This window comes from Hyperolius riggenbachi, chromosome 11 (genome assembly GCF_040937935.1).
Source record: "Hyperolius riggenbachi isolate aHypRig1 chromosome 11, aHypRig1.pri, whole genome shotgun sequence".
In the NCBI taxonomy this organism is placed as follows: Eukaryota; Metazoa; Chordata; class Amphibia; order Anura; family Hyperoliidae; genus Hyperolius; species Hyperolius riggenbachi.
This window is the reverse complement of record NC_090656.1, coordinates 245,339,821-245,363,558: the sequence shown is the minus strand read 5'-3', so window position 1 is coordinate 245,363,558 and position 23,738 is coordinate 245,339,821. Positions and strand designations below refer to the sequence as shown.

Sequence of the window (23,738 nt, the reverse complement as noted above, 5' to 3'; positions counted from 1 at the left end):
CCGCAGACAGACTGCACACATGCTGTACTGTCTGCTGAAAACCCGCCAAGCGGGAGGTGCCGACGGACCCGTCATTGGCTGGCTGCAGACAGTCAGGTGTGTGTACGAGCCTTATGGCTGCATTTCAATCATCCAGCCGGTGTGTCCTTTTATAAGAGCCCTGCAAGTATCTGGACAATCCTGGTTCTCTTGTGTTCTTGTATTCCTGTATCTGCCATTGTCAAATCCATAATCTGTCTAACCCTGATTCCTGCCTGCTCCTCTGTACTCTGATTGGTTTGTTGCTGAATTGATGTTATCTTCTGACCCTGATTCCTGCCTGCTCTTTTGTACTGTGATTGGCTTGATGGCGAATGTGTTATGTTTTGACCAGCACGCAGTTCAGTCTCCTGCCTGGAAGAGGCCTTAGTTAAACCACAATTTGACCCGTGTACGAATTGGCTAGTGCATTGGACACCATACCTGCCATGCTACTTTCAGGGCCTGTTTGGATTGTATCTATTATCCCTGTTCTACCTGGAGACACAGTTCTGCAAATCAGTGGCTAAACAAGGGGATAATAGGGGTGAGAGATGTGCAGTTACCACACGGCGGCCCTTGGGCTCGGAAGTGACGTCACTGCCCACTTCCGGCACATTAAAGGGGACCTGTCAGCCATACTATCTCAGAAAAAGCGCATATATAAGTAGATAAGTAGATAAGCCTAGGTGTCCTGAGGGGACGTGAGAGCACACAAAACAGCTGTTGACACAGGAGTTTTTTACCTGTTGTAATCTATATTTGTGCTTGAATAAAGAATCTCCACTTCGGAGTTCCTGAATCTGCATCTATTTTGTTGCAATCATAAGTAGATAAATACTTGCTCTACTTACATAACATATGTATTGCACCGTCCATGTTTTGATTTTAAAGGGAAGGTTTAAAAAACAAACTGCACTTACCTGGGGCTTCTTCCAGCTCCTCTCCCTCGCCGCAGCTCCTCTCCCTCCCGGCGTCCAGCGGTGAAGAAGCCGACCTCGCTAGGTCGGCTTCCGTGCGTTCCGCGGCGGGGGGTCACGTGGTGTAGCGACATCATCGGGTCTCTACTGCGCAGGCACAGAACTACTGCGCCTGCACAGTAGAGACCCGAAGACGTCACTTACACCACGTGACCCGCTCCATGGGGTGCACATGACACCGACCCGGAAGCTGACCTGGCGAGGTCGTCTTCTTCACCGCTGGACGCCGGGAGGGAGAGGAGCTGCAGCGAGGGCACCGATCGACTGCCAGGAGCTGGAAGAAGCCCCAGGTAAGTGCAGTTTGTTTTTTATATTATGCATGGATCTTCCCTTTAATGATTTTTGAAAATCCCTTTTAGGATTCTCCATTTTAACTGTGTCTATCTTGAAGCCAATCCTAATTTCATTTCCTGCCTTACTCTCCTCTGCCTGATTGTGTATGCATTGCCCGCCCTCCTCCCAGTCTTCAGACACTCCCACCCAGCTCTGCAATAGAAAGTGCATTGTCTCAGCATGAGAAATATTGACCAATCAGAGAGGAACAGAGGTGTGGGAGGGGAGAACAGGAGGGAAAGAGGCTTCAGCCAATCAGGCTGCATTAGTTAAGTCTGAGGGGAAGTAGAGAAGCAAAAAAAGACAACCCAGCATGCTCTGCAACTTCCTTTGTGCGGCAACGTACCAAATAAGAGTCAAGTAAACTGGGGAATGATCATTTATCAACAAGAAAAGTAATAGTGGTTTTTAACTTTTGGATTGCCTGGTTACCATCCTTATTACTTGTTTACCAGATAAAAATAAAGAATTGAATTTTGATTTTATGCCCGAAAGTTACAGAGTTCAAGAGTCTCACGGCTGCGGGGAGAAAAGTGTTCATTCGCCTTGTGGTCCTGGCGGATATGGGCCGAAACCACTGTCTCGAGCTGCCTGAAGAAGCTCTGACCTTACTTGGGGCTTCTTGCAGCCCCCTGCAGTCATCCGGGGCCCATGCATCCTTCCGAGACCTGTGATGGCCCCCACAAAGGTGGCTGGTTGAAGTCGGAGGCTTTTGCGCACCCTGGTCTTGCTCCCATTGTCGGGGATGTGCAGCAATTTTCCTGTACTGCGCACTGCTGTGCCTGGGGGCGTGTGGCCGGCCAGCTGTGCGGGGGTCACTGCTGCTCGGGGGAGGGTTGTGGAAGGACGGTGAGCGCACAGGATGACTATGAGGGGGCTGCAAGGAGCCCCAGGTAAGTTCAACTGTGTTTTTTTATAGGCCTTAGATTTCCTTTAACTCTTTTGCTGCCGGGTTACAAACTCTACCCCTTGTATATCTTCTATACAGGAATACTGTTTGCTCAGGGTTTTCAGGTTTTGCCTGGGGTTCATTTCACTGCAGTCAGTCTGGCGCGCAATCATTTAGCAACAGTTAGGGCCCGTTCTCACTGGGGCGATTAGAGGGCAATTCCCGCTAATCGGCGAAGCGCTACCGCTTTTTAAAGCACTAGCGCAATACTAATTAATTACAGTGATCTCACTGCCCCGATTGCCGGTGATCGCAAGAGATTCATAATTAGTGGCAATCGCAAAAAAATTGATGCATGCAGCATTTTACCGCGATTCTAAAGCGATCGTGATAAAAACTGATAATCGCGATCGCTCAAAAATCGTTTACCGCGCTATTTGTGGTAAAATCACCCACACAAAACGCTAGCGCTAAGCCCTTACAGATACAGAGTTACAAATTTTGCCTTTTTTTTCTCTTGCAGACCCCAGTCTTAGTAGCTTTCCAGCTAACGTCAAGATAAAAGAAAGCATCAAAACTGAAAGAGGAGCTGTCAGCCATACTATCTCAGAAAAAAAATACAAGTATATAAATAAATACTTGCTCTACTTTTATAACATTTATATTGCACTGTCCACATTTTGATTTTAGTGGTTTTTCTACGGTAAAAAAAAAGAGAAAATCCTTCTTAACATTCTAACTGTGGCTATTTTGAAGCCAATCCTGATGTAATTTCCTCCCTTACTCTCCTCTGCCTGATTTGCCCACCCTTCACTATAGAAAGTGCATTGTCTCAGCATGAGAAATATTGGCCAATCAGAGAGGAACAAAGGTGTGGGAGGGGAAAACAGGAGGGAAAGAGGCTTCAGCCAATCAGGCTACATTAGTTAAGTCTGAGGGGGAAGTAGAGAAGCAAACCCAGCATGCCCTGCAACTTCCTTTGTGTGGCAATGTACCAAATAAGAGTCAGGAAAACCGGGGAAGGATCATTTATCAACAAGAAAAGAAATAGTGGATTTAACTTTTGGATTGCATAGTTAGCATCCTCATTACCTGTTTACCAGATAAAATTAAAGAATTGATTTTATGCCCGACAGTTACACTTTAAAGAGGAGCTGTCGGCCATACGATCTCAGGAAAAAACAAACAAATATATAAGTAGATAAATACTTGCTCTTCTTACATAACACATGTATTGCACTGTCCACGTTATGATTCCTGTGAATTTTATAACGGAACGTAGTGAATCCTATTGTAGACAGTTTCCATATTTACTGTGGCTATTTTAAAGCCAGTCATGATGTAATATCCGCCCTTAGTCTCCTCTGCATGATTTGCCCGACCTTCACTATAGAAAGTGCATTGTCTCAGCATGAGAAATATTGGCCAATCAGAGAGGAACAGAGGTGTGGGAGGGGAAAATAGGAGGGAAAGAGGCTTCAGCCAATCAGCCTGCATTAGTTAAGTCTGAGGGGAAGTAGAGAAGCAAAAAAAGACAACCCAGCATGCCCTGCAACTTCTCTTTTGTGTACCAAATGTTCTGTGTACCAAATAAGAGTCAGGTAAACTGGGGAATGATCATTTATCAACAAGAAAAGTAATAGTGGTTTTAACTTTTGGATTGCCTGGTTAGCATCCTTTTTACTTGTTTACCTGATAAAAATAAAGAGCTGATTTTTGATTTTATGCCCGACAGCTACACTTTAAGAATGAGATACAGTAAAGCGTTAACCTCCAGCCTCCCTGCCAGCAACAGCTTCTTGTGAATGTAGGAGCTGTGAGTCAGCAAGCGTGTAATATTTAGGCCCCCATTGTTCCAGCAGAGAGCTTTGCAGCCATTGTCCAGCCCTGGTCCTGCTCACGTTCAGTGGACTGTGGGAACAGATTAAAGTTTCATGCCTTTCCTCTTCCCCCCTCTTGCCTAAACTCCTGATCAAAGGCATTCCTCAAATGACAAAACACTGTATACTGTGTCACATGGGCCCAGCCAGACTGCACTAGCAGTGGTTTAAAAACACACGCTGCCATTGTCTCCTCTCCCTCCCCAAGCCTGCTGTACATCTCACAATATAATTGCAAGAAAAGTCCTGAGAGTTTGCAAGAAAGAGAAAAGAATTTGCCTGATCTGCGATGACCAGGCGAGGCCTAGCAGCTGCCTCCGTCCTGATGAATATGTAGGGCTGCAAAGAAAGGGAAAGAGAAGTACATGTGCGAGAGACAGAATTACCAGCGATTGTCTCAGCAACAGATGGTATACTTTATGACATATGCAAAAGACAGGCTAGGCCCCTCGGACAGTAAAGAAGGGGGCAGGTCACTTTGAAAAAGTTTTGAGATAATCCTAGGGTGCCTCTTTGTCCGAGTGTCACATCATCTCTCTCGGGCTCCATAAGCTTAGTCTTACTCATTTTTTTTTACTTTTAGTCTTACGCTGCCTGCATATCAATAGGAACTACAGTGAACTTCCAGCAATCCCCACACCTTGGGCTTCTATTCAATGGTTTAGCTTAAAGGACCAACATCGTAACAAACTGTAAAACTTAAAATACATGAAAACACATAAATAAAAAGTACATTTCTTCAAGAGTAAATTGAGCTTTAACCAGTTCGGCCTATCTGGACGAGCTTCCTCGTCCAGATAGGCACTGCTGCTGCCGCCGGCTGGTGCGTGCGTTCGGGCGCACCCCCGCGCGCTCCCGCCGCCCGCCGCTAGCCCCCCGATCAGTGAATGAGAATATAATTCCCATTTACCGATCTAACTTCCCCGCAGAAATACCGACGCTTTCTATCCAGAGAGCGCGGTATTTCTGCCCCCAGGAAACTTCTCCCCAGCATTTTAGTTCCTGGATCCGGGATCGTTCGCATGCAGGACTTTTTTCACTGTGGCCATCTTGTGGCCAAATAGTAAACTGCACCCACATACATTTTTAATTTAAAAAAAAATATTATTTTACATTTAAAATTAGCAGTTTCCCTCCCACACCAAAAATTACCCACATACATTTTTCTTTTATTAAAAAAAAAATACAATTAAAAAAACAAACAAAAACAACATAAATAGTTACCCAAGGGTCTGAACTTTTTAAATATGCATGTCAAGAGAATATGTTATTATATTATTTAAAATTATAAGCTTATAAATAGAGATGGACGCAAATTGAAAAAATGCACCTTTATTTCTAAATTAAATATTGGCACCATAAATTGTGATAGGGACATCGTTTAAACGGTGTAATAACCGGGACAGATGGGCAAATAAAATACATGAGTTTTAATTACGGTACCATATATTAATTTCAAACTATAATGGCCAAAAACTGAGAAATAATGACTTTTTTTCATTTCTTTCTTAATCTTCCTGTTAAAATAGATTTAGAAAAAAATAATTCTTAGCAAAATATACTACCCAAAGAAAGCCTAATTAGTGGTAGAAAAAACAAGATACAGATCAATTCATTGTGATAAGTAGCAATAAAGTTATAGGCGAATTAATGGGAGGTGAACGTTGCTCGGATGCATGAGATTTTCGGCACTGCGGTGCTGAACCGGTTAAAGGACACCCGAACTGACATGTGACATGATGAGATAGACATGTGTATGTACAGTGCCTAGCACACAAATAACTACACTGTGTTCCTTTTTTTCTTTCTCTGCCTGAAAAAGTTACATATCAGGTATGTAAGTGGCGGACTCAGTCCTGACTCAGACAGGAAGTGACTACAGTGTGATCCTCACTGATAAGAAATTCCAACTATAAAACACTTTCCTAGCAGAAAATTACTTCTGAGAGCAAGAAAGAGATAAAAAGGGGAATTTCTTATCAGTGAGGGTCACACTGTAGTCACTTCCTGTCTGAGTCAGGACTGAGTCAGCCACTTACATACCTGATATTTAACTCTTTCAGGCAGAGAAAGGAAAAAAGGAACCCAGCATAGATATTTGTGTGCTAGGCACTGTACAACACATGTCTATCTCATCATGTCACATGTCACTTTGGGTATCCTTTAAATCACTTTTCTCCTAAGGCTCAACACACACCATACAATCTTGGTTGTTCAAGCTTACCACTTTCATGTAGTATAAGAGCTTATCCAATCAATCATTCAAGGTATTTTCAATTTGTTGGCCCTTATACTACAAAGATTTGGTAAATCTGTACAACCCAGATTGTATGGTGTGTGTTGAGCATTAGTTGCTCTCACAGTGGTTAGTAGAAATCTGATGGAACTGACAAGTTTTGGACTAGCCCAGGGCTGGATTTACCATGAGGCACTGTAGGCACGTGCCTACAGGCGCCCGATGACGGAAAGGCAGCTCACAACCCTCCCCAAGTGTCTTCCTCTTTGTGAATAGTTCAGAGCTTAGTGTTAATGAGAGGTTACTCACCCTGTCTCTGCATTCCACTGGCCAGATCTCCCTTCAGCTGGGGGCACCTCTAGCTAACTAATGTTTGGGGCACCTCTAGATACTTAATACTGAGGGTACCTCTGGCTACCTAATACTAAGGGGCACCTGTAGCTACCTATGATGGGCAAGGGAAGTAAGGGAGAAGTGACAGCTGGAACAGCCAGCACACTTGCGGTGCAGTTAGGTGGGGGTTTGTAGGTTCATGGAGGGCGGAGTCTTGGATACCAGGACATCTGAGCCTATAGGCTCCTGTGATGTAAATCTGGGCCTGGACTAGCCCATCTCCTCATGGGGGAATCTCAGGGTTTTCTTAGTGAGCAGCAGTTGCTCTGTCCAACTGGTTTTGCAAAGAAAAAAATAAATACTGGGTATCCCCCATGAAGAGATGGACTAGTCAAAAACATGTCAGTTCTGTCAGATTTCTACTAACAAAAATTGGGGAAAATGTAATTTATAGCTTATTTTATTCTGAAACAAACATACTTCTTATCAGGGCCGGTTCTAGACTTTTTGCTGCTTGAAGTAATCTTGTGTGGATGTCCCGCCCCCCCTCCACCCCCGATGTGGAATGATCGCACAGCACCTGACAATTTACACTGCTTTAATGTCCTCACATGACATGCTGCAGCTCAACACAAACGCCCACTGGCTGGCTGTGAGTCTGTTAGAAACACACTGCTCACCCTCAGCCACTCCATTCCTCCTCAGTCAGGCACACACAGCACAAACATGCTGCCCTGTAATCTCTGCCGCCTGATGCAAATGTTTCACCTTGCTTCATGCGAAAACCGGCCCTGCTTCTTATTTGTATGTGTTTACATGTATTTTTAAATGTACCATTTTTTTGTGGTTTGTAAGATTATGCAAATTCTATATGCAAATTTATACAACTTGAAAATGGCTACTGAATTTCACTTTGGCAAGATTTGATTGGACCATTCTCAAGCTGCATAAATGTGTTTTCAAAATTTGCATAATCCTACGTCGACTCAGAACTATTTACATCTTATTGACCATCCCTACTCAGGGGCGGAGTACCTGGCAGGAAGTGATGAAGGTGTGGTGGAGGGCGTGTCTTCCGTTTCCATCTCATCCCAGAAAGTAAGTTGGGAGGCATGAAGGACACTAACATGCTTAAGGGCCTGTTTCCACTATCGCGAATCCGCATGCGTTGCCCGCATGCGGATTCGCACAGCCAATACAAGTGAATGGGACTGTTTCCACTTGTCAGTTTTGCTGTGCGTTTTTCTGTGCAGGATTTTTCTGCACGGCAGAGCCCTCAGAATTCGCTTGCGTGTGGAATGCAGGCGAATCGCACACAACGTATTTAATAGGGAAATCGCATGCGTTTTCCCTATGCGTTTTTTGCCGCGAATTCGCATGCGATTTCGCATAGGTACCCGTGTTAATTCACACAGGCAGGGACATGGTTAAAATCGCATCACCCTAACCTATGCGAAATCGCTGCAAAAAACGCATGCATAATCGCACCCGCATGCGATTTCGCCTGCGGTGACTTGCCGGCGATTTATACGCTATAGTGGAAACGGGCCCTTAGAGTACAATAACACAGCCGATCTTCACATTTCTATCTAAGGAAATAAAATAAATTGCCTCATTCCTTCGGAGGATCTTCCAACCCTAGTTCATGCTGCCTTCATCACATCCCGGCTGGACTATTGCAACACCCTCTATGCAGGTCCGAATAAAGACCTACACCAGCTGCAATTTGTTCAGAATACTGCCACAAGACTAACAAGCCAACCCCGCCATTGCCACATAACACCAAGCCTTTACTCACTGGCTATCCATAAATGGAGAATCCTCTTCAAAATTGCCAAATCCCTACACGACCTAAGCTCCTGATACCTGAAGGATTTGTTGCAACTGCGTCACACCACCAACAACCTCAGATCAGAAGGATCTAATAACTTACAGAAAACCTGTAAATAAAAAAAGTTCCCCCGGGGGGGTACTCACCTCGGGGTGCAGGAAGCCTCCGGATCCTATCAAGGCTTCCCCCATCTTCCTGTGTCCCACGGCGGTCTTGCTGTGCCCCTCCGAATAGCGGGGATGAAAATATTTACCTTCCCGGCTCCAGCGCTGGCGCAGTATCGGCTCTCAGCACGGAGATAAGCGGAAATAGCCAATCGCTGTCGGGCCGCTCTACTGCGCAGGCGCAAGTCTCCTGCACCTGCGTAGTAGAGCGGACCAGACAGAGATCGGCTATTTCCGCCTATCTCCGTGCTGAGAGCTGCAACAGCGCCCCCACTGGAGCCAGGAGAGGTAAATTTATCAGCGCTTGTCAGGCTTGTCGGGGGAGCATTCCGGGACACTTCGGGGGAGCCAGCGCTGATAGCCTGTAGCTACAGGGGACGGGGAAGCCTCATTGGGACCCTACCGAGGTGAGTACCCCCCAGGGGATGCTTTTTTGTTACAGAGTCTCTTCAAAGCAAAGCTGAAGGGGAAAAACAACAACAAAAAAACAGATACTTAAGTAGAGGGAAGGCTTTGGGTCCTATAGAGCCTTCCGGTTCTCCTCACGGTGTCCTCATTCTCCGGTAGGCTTCTCACTTCTTCCACTGTGGTAGGCCTTGGAAGTCTTCTCCAGAACACCGGAGGCTTTGTACTGCACATGTGCGAGTGTGCGGGTGAGGAAGTTCACGTGTGCGCAGTACAGGGCCGAAGACTTCTGAAGATCAACCAAGGTGGAAGAGAGCAGTCGACCGATCGTTCGTAGACTGCTAACAGGGGAACCTGCAGGAGAACGCAGGGACCATGAGGAGAATGGGAAGGTTTTATAGGACCCAGAGCCTACCCTCTCCTTAGGTAAGTATCTGTTGTTTGTTTTTAATTTGGCTTCAGACTCCCTTTAACCATTTCAGCCCACGGGGATTTTTCACCTTATGCATCAGAGCAATTTTCACCTCCCATTCATTCGCTAATAACTTTATCACTACTTATCACAATTTATTGATCTATATCTTAGGCTTTCTTTGGGTGGAACATTTTGCTAAGAATTATTTTTTTATAAATGCATTTTAACAGGATTAATAAGAAAAAAATGGAAAAAAATCATTATTTCTCAGTTTTCGGCCACTATAGCTTTAAAATAATTCACGCTACCATAATTAAAACCTATGTATTTTATTTGCCCGTTTGTCTTGGTTATGACACCATTTAAATTTTGTCCCTATCACAATGTATGGCACCAATATTTTATTTGGAAATAAAGGTGCATTGTTTCCGTTTTGCGTCCATCACTATTTACAAGCTTATAATTTAAAAAATGTTCGTAGTATACCCCTTCAAATGCATATTTAAAAAGGTCAGACCCTTAGGTAACTATTTGTGTTTGTTTGTTTGTTTTTTATGTAATTTTTTTTTCCATTAAACATTTTATTTGGGTAATATTTTGGTGTGGGAAAAACTTAATTTTTAATGTTATTATATGTGTAAATTGTAATGTAAAAAATATGTAGATGCAGTTTTACTATTTGGCCACAAGATGGCCACCTTGAGGTTTTTTTTTCTCCCTATGCTTCTTGCTAACCGGAAGCACAAGGAGGAATGGGAAATTTTTACATGCAGAAAGACTGAAGCCTCTTGTAAGAGCGCTTCGGTTTTTCTGCTGGGGACACAGATCAGTGATCGGGAACCATGTTCCCGTTCACTGATCCCAGGGCTACCGGGGGACAGCACGGAGGCGCGCCCGCTATCGCGCCGAAGCGCGGCACCGCAGCAGAGCAGCCGCCCGGACGTGAGCATCACGTCTGGGCGGCAGAAATGGTTAAACACCCCAGTCTAACGCAAAGCCTTTAGAGTCAGAGCCTTCTGTCATGCTGCGCCTACCATTTGGAATGCCTTGCCACACCCAATCAAGATAGCTCCAACCCTATGGGCATTTAAATCAAAACTGGAAAGCCACCAATTTAGTCTGGCATTTATGATCACATAACTTTCCCCCTGTACACATCACTATATATTGATCTGAGACAAGCTTGTACGCTTTAGGTCCTCGGGGAGAAAAGCGATTTACAAATGTTTCGTTGTTGTTGTTGATTCAGTAAAATTCTCCTTATTGGTTAGGAGCTTCTTTTCAGGCTTTCTGAGAAAAGAGCCTTGAAGCTCCGTCATTCTTTATCAGCATGGAAGTCAGCAAAGTTTTTGTGGACGACGCAATGCTGACCCATAACCCTGGCCTTCCAGAAGCTCAAGAGGAGGGCTAACAAAGGGGGGAACAGCAAAGCGGTGGCAGGCCAGCTCCAGGAAGCTGGTGGGTTACTGCTGAGTCACACATGTAGGATCTCAGGCCAAGTAAACTCCAAGTTTCAGCAGAGCATCACTTTGAGAGAAGTTACTCCGGGAGCGTCGCCAGGGACCTTCCATACGACTCATCGTGCTGCAGAACCCATAGAGCGAAAGTAGAAGGACTCAGTATAGACTTCTGCAGTCTTATAGCATTGCCACTAACACAGGTGGTCAATGAGATTCTAGTCACTTGCATACAAATTTACAGATTACCCAGCAAGCTCCTGGTGAACCAGAACGCCTAGTAGTGTATAAGTGGCTACAAAGGACCAAAAAGCCTCCATACTAAAATGTTATGCAAAACAGAAGGTATTTGCGATTATTTAGGTTGGCTTAAGCTCTGAGGTCTCCCACAATGCATCACTGCTGAATATGCAAATCATCTCTTTGTTGTCCCTGTAAGCTAGCCACACCTCCAGAACCGCTGGAATGCAATGATGTGTCAGCTTGTTCATTGTACCGAGCCACAATAATCCAACATTTATCCATCACAATCAGGATTTTGAGCAGATCAGATTGGCCAAATGAAGGTGCTATTATGGAAGACAAGTTACCTACAGATATACTTGGCTGGCATGCTTTAATCCTTACTTGCTAGCAAGCTGTGTGGACAGATCACAGACAAATCATTCCAGCCCCCAGCCTGTGGCTGACTACTCTACAAGCAAGGGGAGGGGGAAGAGACAGGAGGGAGAGAAACACTTTGTGTGTAATCCCTTATCTTAGTAGCTAAGCATTGCTGCAGCCTAGAGATTGTATTTTACACACAGTAAGTTTTGAATCAGGATAATACCATTTATTGGCTAATGTATAAGAAAAACAATAAGCTTTCAGCTAGTAAGCCTTCTGCAGTCTATTCAGGCTTATTCACACTATGAGCGTTTGCGTATTTCTTTAAGCACTGGCGATTTTAGAAATTGCCCTAAAAGAGTTTGTGCAATGATTCCCTATGAGAGTGTTCACATCTGAGCGGTTCGACTGCGATCCGCTTCCAAAAGCGCTGCCTGTACCACTTTCTGAGCACTTTGGCTCAATGGAAGGTATAGGGAAATAACAAAGCGCTTGAAAAAGTGATTTGTATGGCGATTTCCTGAGCGCTTTTATGAATAAATACATTGGGCTTGATTCACAAAGCGGTACTAACTGTTAGCACGCCTGTGAAAACCCCCTTAGCACGTCTAAACAAGCTTTTCGCGCATAAAACTTTACGCGCACAAAACTTTATGCGCGTAAAACTTTATGCGCGTACTGCACAGAGCACAGGGCGCACCGCGCGAAGTGCCCATTAAAGCCTATGGGACTTAGCGCGCGTAAAACTTTGCGCGCGTAAAACTTTGCGCGCGCAAAGTTAGCGCACGATCTGATTGAGAAATCCGGTGCTAACCTACTTAGCACCCTGGTTAGCGCGTCTAAAGACTTTAGACGTGCTAAGTAGGTTAGCACCGCTTTGTGAATCAAGCCCATTGTATTTATTCTTTTCCGGGTCAAAGAGTTCACTTCCTGACTGACGTCGGGAAGTGAAAATCTCAATCGTTCATCAAAATCGCTTGAAAAAAGTGCCTACAGAAAGTCACCCAACACTCAGAAAACGCCGGGAATCACTTGAAAAAAAATTGCGCACAAAACCGCTCAGTGCTTGCGATCGCGCTTGCGATTTATACTGTGAACAAAGCCTTCCTGTTGACTGACAATGTTAGAACATACAATCAGAAGGAGGTATTTTTTTTTTTTATTTGCAAATATAAGTGTCATCCTGATACATTCATTACAAGGGATCTTGCAAGGATTGTGGGGTATTTATAGCAAATAGATAAGACCCTTGGTTTTAACGCTTACATAGACTCAGGCTGACTTGGAGGTTTTTTACAGACCCTATCCTGTTCAGTGTATGCTTCTGGAGCCTGGAAACAGTGAACTGTATGTAGTAGAGGGAGCACTTAGGAGGGGCACACTGATTTCCGGGGGGGGGGGGGGGTGGCAGTGCCTCAGCATGCCCCAATGTAGCCCCGCCAACGCCTCCTAGTGTTATGTATTTGTATTTCTGGATGTCCTAGTTGTGTATGTATATGTTACGGCCAGAACCCGAAGTTTGGCCACTGTGTGCGAAGTGGCCCCTGCGCTGCGGCCAATGTCCGAAATGAGCCAAATCCTAGCGGCTCCGATCATTTTCCCCAGTGCTGGCTCCGCCCCCTGCCTCCCTGCTATCGGCTTTCAGTCAGCCGGAGACACACGAGTCCCCCCCTCTCCCGAGTTGTTCGTGGCTGCAGGAAAGCAGAGCGGGGAGCACTGCAGACATTGCTTCTTTTAGCATGGGATGAACGAATTCCTGCTTTCCTGCCTCTGCTTTCCTGCAGCCACGAACGACTCTGGGGGGGACGCATGTGTCCCCCGGCTGTCAAAAGCCAATAGCAGGGAGGCAGGGGGCGGAGCCAGCGCCGGGGAAAATGATCGGAGCTGCCAGGATTCGGCTCATTTCGGACATTGGCCACAGCGCCGTGGCCACTTCGCAGATTGACCGGCCAGAACTCGAAGTGACCAAACTGGCCGTAACATATCCATGTTCCTCACTATTTGTTTTGTACTATGTACAGCGCTATGGAAGATGTTAGTGCTATAAAAATATATATAAAAATATATAAAAAATAAATAAATAACAAAATCAGCATCTCACCGACCCAGTCAGATACAAAATGAACCTTTCATGTGCTTTGCTGTAATACCGGCTACGCCCCAGCAGAGGGAGCCTGCCACCACTTCGCCATTCTCTTTTGTCACTTGAGTACACCTGCCTAGTAACAAGCTCAGTGTTTCCCGCGCCCAGATAAAAGTAACTAGGCGCAATTACCAGCCTCGTGCTCCATGGAATAAATATGACCACTGCTTCCATGGAAATGTAACTGGGTCCTCTGAAATTCTAGTTCTGCAGTGCTGCTGCCTTGTCATCTTTAAACATAACTTAAAGGGACACTGAAGCGTAAAATAAAATGATGATATAATGATTGGTATGTGTAGTACAGCTAAGAAATAAAACGTTAGGAGCAGAGACGTAAGTCTAATATTGTTTCCAATACAGGAAGAGTTAAGAAACTCCAGTTGTTATCTATGCAAAAAACCGTTGAGCTTTCAAAGTGGCAGAGAGCTCTGTCTTCTGAAGCTTGTTATCTCAACTGTCAGTCACTGTATTTTCTATTTCTCTGCAGAGAAGGGTTCAAAAGTTTAGTAGGCTGCCCTGTAAAATCATTTAGAATGCTGAGTAGTGCGTAAACTACAAATATTAGAGAATGATGCAATGTTGTAAAAAAACACTATATCACTGAAAATAAAAATATGAGAATACTTTCTTTGCTACTAATGTTCTAGTAGTTATCTGTACTACACAACCAATTCCTTATTAGTGTTGCTCTCCACGGGTAACCCGTGATCAGGAGCTGTTTTTCCTAATCATGAGGTCGGATTCCGAATTCGTGATCACCTCTCAATCACGGATTCAGTTCCAAATGCACCGGTGATCGTGGTCCAAATTCGGCTCGTGATCACGGCCGTGATTAATAACCTGAAAACCCGCTGACTTTAGAGGTTAATAGGAAAGCCCCCTTACATGATATAAACAAGGGGATTTTTTTCAAAAAGACCTTATAGTTTTTGAGAAAATCGATTTTAAAGTTTCTAAGGAAAATGCATTTAAATGCTGTAAATAACAGTTAATGTATTTACCGCATTTACATATATACTTTTTTCCTTTGAAACTCTAAAATCGATTTTCTCAAAAACTTTCTCAAAGACCCTCATGATCAAACATTCATTTTTAACTGAAGGTGTCTCAGTGAACTGAAGCCAATTCACGTTGGAGGAACAATTAATTATAGAAGAATTCGGTATTCCTTATTCGTAGTTACGGAGTGCCCAGCAAGCTCATGGTGAACCAAAACTCCCAGGAGTGTGTAAGGGGCTACAGAGGACCAAAAAGCCCTCTTACTAAAATTTTAGAAAGCAGAAGTTTGCCTTCTTAAAACAGAAGGTATTTGCGATAATTCAGGTTGGAGTGAGCTTGAGATGTCTCCCAGTGCATCGCTGCTGAATATGCAAATCATCCTTTGTTGTCCCTATAAGCTAGCCACACCTCCAGAACTGCTGGAATGTAATGATGTGTCAGCTTGGTAATTGTACAGAGCCACAATAATCCAACATGCATACAGACTGTTTCGGATTGGTTGATCCTCATCAGTGCATGGCATGCATTATTGTGGCTCTATGTATTCCTTATTCCCTGAGAGAACCGCGCATAACCATACCTCCCAACTTTTTGAGATGAGAAAGAGGGACACATAACCCACGCCCCTGCCACACCCCTGATCACGCCCTTATTACACCCCCTAGTCATGCATACCATAAAGATTTTATAAGGAAAATATGTTGTTTTATAATTCAAACCACACTGATCCTTTCTCTGCTGGTTCATTTTCCTTCATACTAATATTTTAAAATTAGTAACATATCAATTTGAAGGATGGGAATAAAGTTCAGAGTCAATCAAACACATTTTTAGTAGAGAAATATACATATTTACATAGAAAGAGGGACAAAGTCCTGAAAGAGGGACAAAAGAGGAGGAAGAGGGACAGAGGGACAGGGTTCCCAAAGAGGGACAGTTGGGAGTTATGTAAGACCTGTGTCTACACTGAAAACACAGGTCATATCTGTGGCTGAATACACAGCAGGCCAAGTCAGGCCGGAAGAGTGAGATATATCGTCACACATCTGCCTAGCAACACTCTCTGCACTGCTCAGCACCCCAGCTGTTCACTGACTCTTCACAGCCCACTCACTTCTGCTGGTGCGCTATTCACAAACATGGCAGCGGTGTGAGAAATGTGCATTCTTCCTCCTCTGCGGGCAATGGGACAAGAATCCAGCTGTCATGTCCTGGGGGGATAATATATTCGTTAGGCCGAGAGAGAGAGGGTGGTGGTGTGCTCTGCCAGTTGTCTGAGGGGTTCTTACGCGAGAACGCTTCCCCTGAGCACGTACGCACGCCTTCATTATGTGACACTAAGGCCCCGTTCACACTGCACGCGTTTTCAGACGCGTTTTGGAAACGCGTGCAGGTGGCCGACATGCACGACATCAGACATTGCATAGAGTGCAATGTCTGATGTTCACACTGCATGCGTTCCGGACCTGTGCGGTCCGGGAACGCATGCTGCACGCATTTTTTGTAAAAACGCGTGGCTGTCCCATTCACTTTTCAGTGATGGGATCAGCCACGCAACGCACAAAAAAGCGGATGGCGTGCGTTCGCATGCGTTGCGTTCCGCATGCGTGGCCATCCGCGTTTGTGATGTGAACGGGGCCTAACTGAAAAAAATTTATACAAAGATGCTGGCCAGCCTCCCTGCTCGCTTTACACTTTTTTGGCAGTTGGACGGAGCAACTGCCATTCACTAAGTGCTTTTACAAATAAAGAAAACCCTGGGAACCCCCCTACGAGAAGATGGGCTAGTCCAAAATCTGTCGGTGATGACAGATTTTTACTTCTTATTGTAAGTGACAGCAACATAGGAGAAAAGTCATTTATGGCGCATTTTACTCTGGGAGAAACGTGCTTCTTATTTGTATGTGTTTTACATTGTAAGATTTTCGCGACAGTTCCTCTTGAAGCCCCTAGCCCTCATGTAGAAAATGTATTACCCGGGCATATGATGAAAACACAGTGGCTAAGTGGTTATCGTTCGCCCGAGGTGTGAATGATGGCCAGTACTCTATCTGCATGGAGTCTGTATGCTTTCCGTGTTAGTGTGTGTACCGTCCCACTTCCACAACTCAAAAACTAAGGGCTAGAACCCACTAGAAATCGCGGCAGTGCTTTTAACCACTTAAGGACCAGGCTCTGCTGTGGTGATCTGTGCTGCGCGGGCTCTCCAGCCCACAGCACCGATCAGGATTGTGCCAGAGCGATCAGACTTCCCCCCTTTTTTCCCCACTACGGGGATGTCCTGCTGGGGGGGTCTGATCGCCGCCGGCTTACTGCGTGTAGCAGGGGGGCTCCTCAAAGCCCCCCTCCGCAGCGATTTCCGCCCTCCGTTTCCTTCCCTCCCTCTACCTTTGCCTGTGGGCATGAAGACGGATATCCGTCCTGCGCTGCTTAGGATAGGCTTCAGCCTATCAGATGCCGGCGATCCCCGGCCAATCAGAGGCCGGGGATCGCCAATCTCCTTTACGACGATGCTGTGCAGCAGCGCCGTATGATGTAAACAGCTGGGATTTCTTCCCCACGTGTTTACATTTAACCTGCGAGCCGCGATCGGCGGCTCGCAGACTGTTCATGGAGACACCCTTCGTGAACTGGCATGGAAAGGCCGCTCGAGCTTCCATGCTATACCACTAACGACCTGCTGACGCCAATCGGCGTTAGGCGGTCGTTTTTAAACTGTGGCCCCGCCGTGTGCAGTGATTCCTAGGGCAATTGCGCACGTGTTTCCCGGCGATTTAAAGCACTGTACACTTCTTCCAATGATCTTTGATGTTGCATGTATATAAGCTGTCTGTACCACCAGCTTGCAAACTAACAGGATGTAAACCTGACGAAGGCTGCAAGGCCGAAAGCTTGTTTATTCTTATTCATTTGTAGTTAGCCAATAAATGGGATCGTCCTGATTTAAAACTTCTTGCTTGTTCTTCCAATTAGCAATTCGTTGGGTTTTTCTCTAATAATCTTCATTATACTCACCAGGTGTCCGGCTTCGGTTCGTAGCTCCGCCCCCTAAAAGAAGGGGTCATAGACGCTTCTCTAGGACCAATCAGAGAAGCATTTCCCAACAAGAGTGTGTGCATCAAACACCAGTTGAAACCTGATATATCTGGCTTTGCAAACTTGGCCATATCGGCTGAATCGAGAGGCATTGCTCATGCAAATTTGCATTTGCTTTCGCTTGCCAGAATATGCAGGGTCTTACAACTAAGTACCAGGGATGCTCAAATAAACGTATTCAGATGAAATCTGGTGGACGAGGGGGGTTAATCTTACCCATCAGACGTTGTCTTTGATCCGTCCCTCGGCGCCTCCCACAATGACGAGTTCCAAGCCGCGGTCACGTGATTACAAACACTTTCTTCTTCCGGGTTGAAGGAGGAAGTGATTGTAATCACGTGACCACAGCTTGGAATGCATCGTGGGAGGCGCCGTGAGACAGATCAAAGACCACGTCTGATGGGTAAGATTAATCCCTCCCCCTCGCCCACCTGCACAGGTGATTTAATTACCTGGATAAAATCTGAATAAACCTATTCAGATTTCATCCGGTGATCATCACTGCTAATTACACCGCAAAATTTTGCCCTGCAGGGATTGGTCTGCGCATCATTTAGCACTTTACCAGGGAAGCCGCGGGTAGGCCCCCCCATTATTATTATTATTATTGATTTATAAAGCGCCAACATATTCCGTGGTGCTGTACAAAGTAAGAAACAAACATGGGGTACATAATACAGACAATGGTTTACACCAATATACAAGATACATAAGTGACAAAATACAAAAATGATACAACATACAGAATACAAAGTACAGAATTGGTAATGACCGTGATAAAAGTAACATGATGCATAAAATGTATAATGATTTCCAAGACACAAAAGGGGGAGAGAGCCCTGCCCTTGCGAGCTTACAATCTAAAGGGTATGGGGAGGAAACAAGAGGAGGGGTAGTATACGATAAAAAAAAATTGTTTTTAGAGAGTGATTAAAGGTAACAAAGGTTGGCGAGTGACGGATGTGTTGTGGGAGGGGATTCCAGAAAAAGGGTGAAGCGCGTGCAAAATCTTGTAAGCGTGAATGTGAGGAGATGATTCTAGAGGAGGACAACAGAAGATCGTGTGCCGATCTGAGATTGCGATTGGGTTTGTATCTGGAGATTAGTGAGGATATGTACCGGGGAGAGAGATTGTGGAGAGCTTTATAAAACGGGAGCTGCATAAACAGAGCTCCAAGCCCTCTCACTGCTCGGAGACCCTGTAGCTGCACCCCAGGGAGGGGGGGAAGGCTGAGAAGCTCAGTTTAACTTGGTGTTTGATGCACACACTCTTGTAGTGAAACCAATCAGAGAAGCGCCTGTGATCTCTTCTGTTACTAGGCGGGGTTACGGACAGACTCGGTGAGTATAATTAACTATATTTACAAACATTCGCGCCCCAAATTGCTGCAAGGCATTGCAGCTCTTCTATACTTAGCATTGAGTGTAGACACGCTCAAAGTGCTGCATGTCCTGTGATTGCGATTACCCCAAATTGCAATCACACTAGTGGGTTCAATCCCATTAAAATACACTGACAAAGGGTTTTTGTGGAATCGCTGGTGGTCCAAAAATGCTGCCAAAAACACCCAAGTGGGTCCTAGGCCTAATAGGTTAACTGTACCTCTCGCCCCTCCAAATTGGCCCCAGACCAACGCTGCCTTACTTCGTGGGTACACACTCCAATGAGTTCTGGGTCACCATGAGCTTGCTGGTTAGTCTGTGCCTCTCGGTGTTACAAGCCCTACTGCATAGAGCCAAATTAATTCATGCCATGCACTGATGAGGATCAAACAATCCGAAACAGTCTGTATGCATGTTGGATTATTATGGCTCTGTACAAATTAACAAGCTGACACATCATTGCATTCCAGCGGTTCTGGAGGTGTGTTTAGCTTCTAAGGGTACAATGGTTAATTTGCATATATTCAGCAGTGGTGCATTGTGGGAGACATCTCAAGCTCACTCCAACCTGAATTATCGCAAATTCTTTCTGTTTTAAGAAAGCAAACTTGTTTTGTGGGTATTGAGGGGCAGAATTTTTTTTCACTCCTAAATGGTGGGGACCGGTTACACTAATTGGAGCTCGTGCCGCCTCTCCATAAAACAAATTCAGTGAGTCAGGCTGGGCTACATAGTGTGACCGGAGCAGTGCTTTTCAGCGCTGCTAGATTTGGACGCAGCCGGCGCCTCCATAGACTTCAATAGGAATCATTCCTATTGAAGCGCTCAGTGAGTAACGTCGGCTCCGTCAGAAGACAGAGCCGAAGTTGCTTAAAAACATAATAATTCGGCCTCCAGCAATCGCTGGAAGCCAAATTATTTCATTCCCCCACTATCCATGGCGGCCTGGAGGGGGAATAGTAATTAAATCGGCCGGGGCTTGTGCAGAAGCAGGATCAGCCATATAACAGCTGGATCCTGCGCCCAAGTCTACCGGCGCCGATTTCAAATGTACGCAGTGTGACAGCCTGCGTTTTTATGTCATTTTTTATGTTAATGTTGTGTGCGTTTTTGGTGCGTTTGCATAGCGTTTTTCATGCGTTGTGCGTGCATTTTAATGCGTTTTTATATCTTTATTTATGCAAATCGCTTGAAAGACAACAGGAAGCAGAAACAGCAAAAAACAAAATTAGGTCGAGGGGAAACGCATATAAAAACGCATAGAAAACGCTATGCATCTGCGTCACCATAGAATTTCATTATTTGCGTTTTGGCACCGATCCTGCTTAATATGCAACAAAACCAGCGTTCTCGATACGCATACTGTAAATCGCAGGTCTCTGTTTTTTTCTGCGTCCCATTGACTGACACTGCTGCATAAAACGCAGCGTTTTACGCAACGCTAGCGTTTCTGCTATGTGTGCGCCCGGCCCCAGTCTCTCTAGCAGCATTGACTCGGCATCTTGATGCTTCCAGATAAGGGTTAATTTCCACCGGTTGATCTTCTACTGGCAGATTGGCCTTTGCTTTGGGCTCTGAAAATCCTCAAGTCTGATTGGCATTTCTCTTTGGAGAAACTCAAACAGGTCTCCCCCTCCGACAGCCCAGCAAAGACAAGAGTAGAATACGGGGCACATGGGAACTTTTACATCGGTGTTTGTGATTAGCATTAGTAGCTTGTTTACATAAAGTAAACTTCCTTTGCTGATATGGTGGCTTTTTAAGCCTGTGAGTACATAGAAACTCCACAAGTAGCTCCACCGGTGCCTTCAGATGCAAAGAGCAGATTATCGCTTTATTCCAGCTGGAACAACTGATGATATTAAGATAGTGGCTACCAACAGTCCATCAACATCCCCAGAACATTCAAAGCTTGAACGGGATCGTCATAAGTCTTCCAACCAGTCACCTGACATTTTAGACCAATGCCCTTAAAGAAGAAGTGACACCCATACTAACCTAGAAATAAAAAACACATATATAAGTAGATAAATACTACTTCTACTTACATAAGGGATGTATCGTGCTATCTATGTAATGATTCCTGGGAATTTTATAAAGTAAAAGCAGAAAATCCTATTCTAGGCAGTTTCCATCTTGGTTACCTTTGAATGAAGCTAATCCTGACATCATTTCCTCCCTCACTCTTTTCTTCTCCTCTTGCTAATTGTGTATTCGTTGCCCGCCCTCCTCCCAGAGTCTTCAGACACTCCCACTGAGGTCTATACTAGGAAGTGCTCTGTCTTATGTCATTAGAAGGAGGGGAAATAATGGGAAAAGGAATATATTATAGATAAAAAGACGCCCAGCATGCAACTGTTTGGCCAGCTGATGGCAATGGCAATTAAAGAGCCAGTGCTCGTAAGGTACGTAATAACTCCAAACCATAACAGCAAAAAAAGTTTTGAATGCAGGATTAGCATCTTTATCACTTAATACACTCAGACCAGTTGCTGTTGAAATCTGATTTTTATAGTGACAATCCCGCTTTAAAGTCTACCAGAGATGAACCTTGCGTACAAAAAGACATACGTACCGTATGTCTTTTTGGTACGCAAGGTTCATCTCTGGTACACTTTAAAGCGGGATTGTCACCATAAAAATCAGATTTCAACAGCAACTAGTCTGAGTGTATTAAGAAAATGTTTATACATTTTATTTATCATGTTACTTTTATCACTGTCATTACTAATTCTGTATTTAGTATTCTGTATTTTGTATCATTTTTGTATTTTGTAGCCAATTCTGTATTTTGTATATTGGTGTACACCAGTGTCTGTATTATGTACCCCATGTTCTTTTCTTACTTTGTACAGCGCCACGGAATATGTTGGCGCTTTATAAATCAATAATAATAATAAGAAAGCCTATGGAGGCTTTCCATGCCATCCTTTAGTCCCCCGTTGCCAAGCGCAGACCCCCAGAAGAAAACTACGACTTGTCGATGAGAACATTGGGGCTGCTCTGCTCTCCAGTCGTGGCTGTAGTACAGCTGCCCGAGTACAGCCACCACTGCCCGAGTACATCCACCACTGCCCGAGTACAGCCACCACTGCCCGAGTACAGCCACGACTGCCCGAGTACGGCCACGACTGCCCGAGTACAGCCACGACTGCCCGAGTACAGCCACCAGTGCCCGAGTACGGCCACGACTGCCCGAGTACGGCCATGACTGCCTGATTACGGCCACGACTGCCCGAGTACAGCCACCACTGCCCGAGTACATCCACGACTGCCCGAGTACAGCCACCACTGCCCGAGTACAGCCACGACTGCCCGAGTACGGCCACCACTGCACAGAAAGCCTGAGCCATATGGTACTAGAAAGTACCATAAGCTCCCAACCCATTACCCCATCTTCTTTTGGTGGGACCTGAAGGTGAGGTAATATAGGTTCAGGAGGACGTGAGATGCACTAGATCTGGCTTAGGAAAGTGGTGGTGAAGTCAATACTGTTCCTGGGGAGCAAGGTGGAGCCAATACTGTTCTTGGAAGGGAAGTGGAGCCAAGAAGCCAATACTGTGCTCGAGCAGGAGGTGGAGCCAATACTGTGCTCGAGCAGGAGGTGGAGCCAATACTGTTCTTGGAAGGGAAGTGGAGCCAAGAAGCCAATACTGTGCTTGAGCAGAAGGAGGAGACAATACCGTGCCCGGGAACTACAGTTTAAAGTGGTTGTCCTCATATTGCTACCTGAGACCTTATATTGTGGCCGCAGCCATCCAGAGTTCATCGCTCACTATATCAGAGGCACAGTGAGAGTTCACGACCTGGGAAAAATCCCTAAAATACGGCGGGGTGTTTCATTTGGCCTGTTAGTATTTGTAAAATGCAGCTCCTGGAATATTTATCCTATGAAATACTGTATGTTACAATGTTCCGCGTGAGTTTCATATGCAGACAGTATAGGGGTCCTTCACTGGGGAAGACGCGATTTGCATTTATACCCCTTGTTATGGCAGCCTCCATTTCAACATTTAACAAATATCTGATCATATTATGTGACTAAACCATTCGGAAGGTAAGTAGCTTGGACTACTTGCCGCTTGCTTTTTTATTAATATACTGTATTTTTCGCTCTATAAGACATACTTTTTCTCCCCCAAAAGTGTGTGTGTGTGGGGGGGGAGAGACTGTGCTTCTTATGAAGAGAGTAATACATTCTGGTTGGTGATCCAACAACCATCCCGATGCTAGGCCTCCCCATTCCATCCGAGCTAAACGATTCCCATGGGAACTGCAGAGCATAAGCACAGCGGAAGCCCTCACCTCTCTAGCCGGTGTGCTCTGAGTCCTCAGTCTTGTGCCTTCTCCTGTCTTGTATCGTTGCCGACGCCCCCTCTGTGACCCCAGGCCATGGTGTGATAGGGTGCCAGTGATGATACAAGAAGACAAAAGATGGAGGACTCAGAGCACACCGGCTGGAGAGGTGAGGGCTTCTGCTATGCTTATGCTCTGCAAATAGCACAGGGACCACTTAGCTTGGATGGAGGAGGGAGACCTAGCCCCAGTGTAATGGGGAGAAGACTGCAGT

The 23,738-nt window shown here is 45.3% G+C and overlaps 1 protein-coding gene across 1 annotated transcript in view; it reads left to right on the top strand.

Annotated features, from left to right (window-relative positions):
* LTO1 (LTO1 maturation factor of ABCE1) overlaps positions 1–2,878 on the top strand; it is an 89,581-nt gene extending 86,703 nt beyond the window's left edge. The window contains exon 5 of the mRNA XM_068260051.1: positions 2,744–2,878. Within this exon, the coding sequence (XP_068116152.1) occupies positions 2,744–2,782 (39 nt within the window). The 3' untranslated portion in view covers positions 2,783–2,878. The remainder of the gene's footprint in view (positions 1–2,743) is intronic.
* Positions 2,879–23,738: the final 20,860 nt, after the last annotated feature.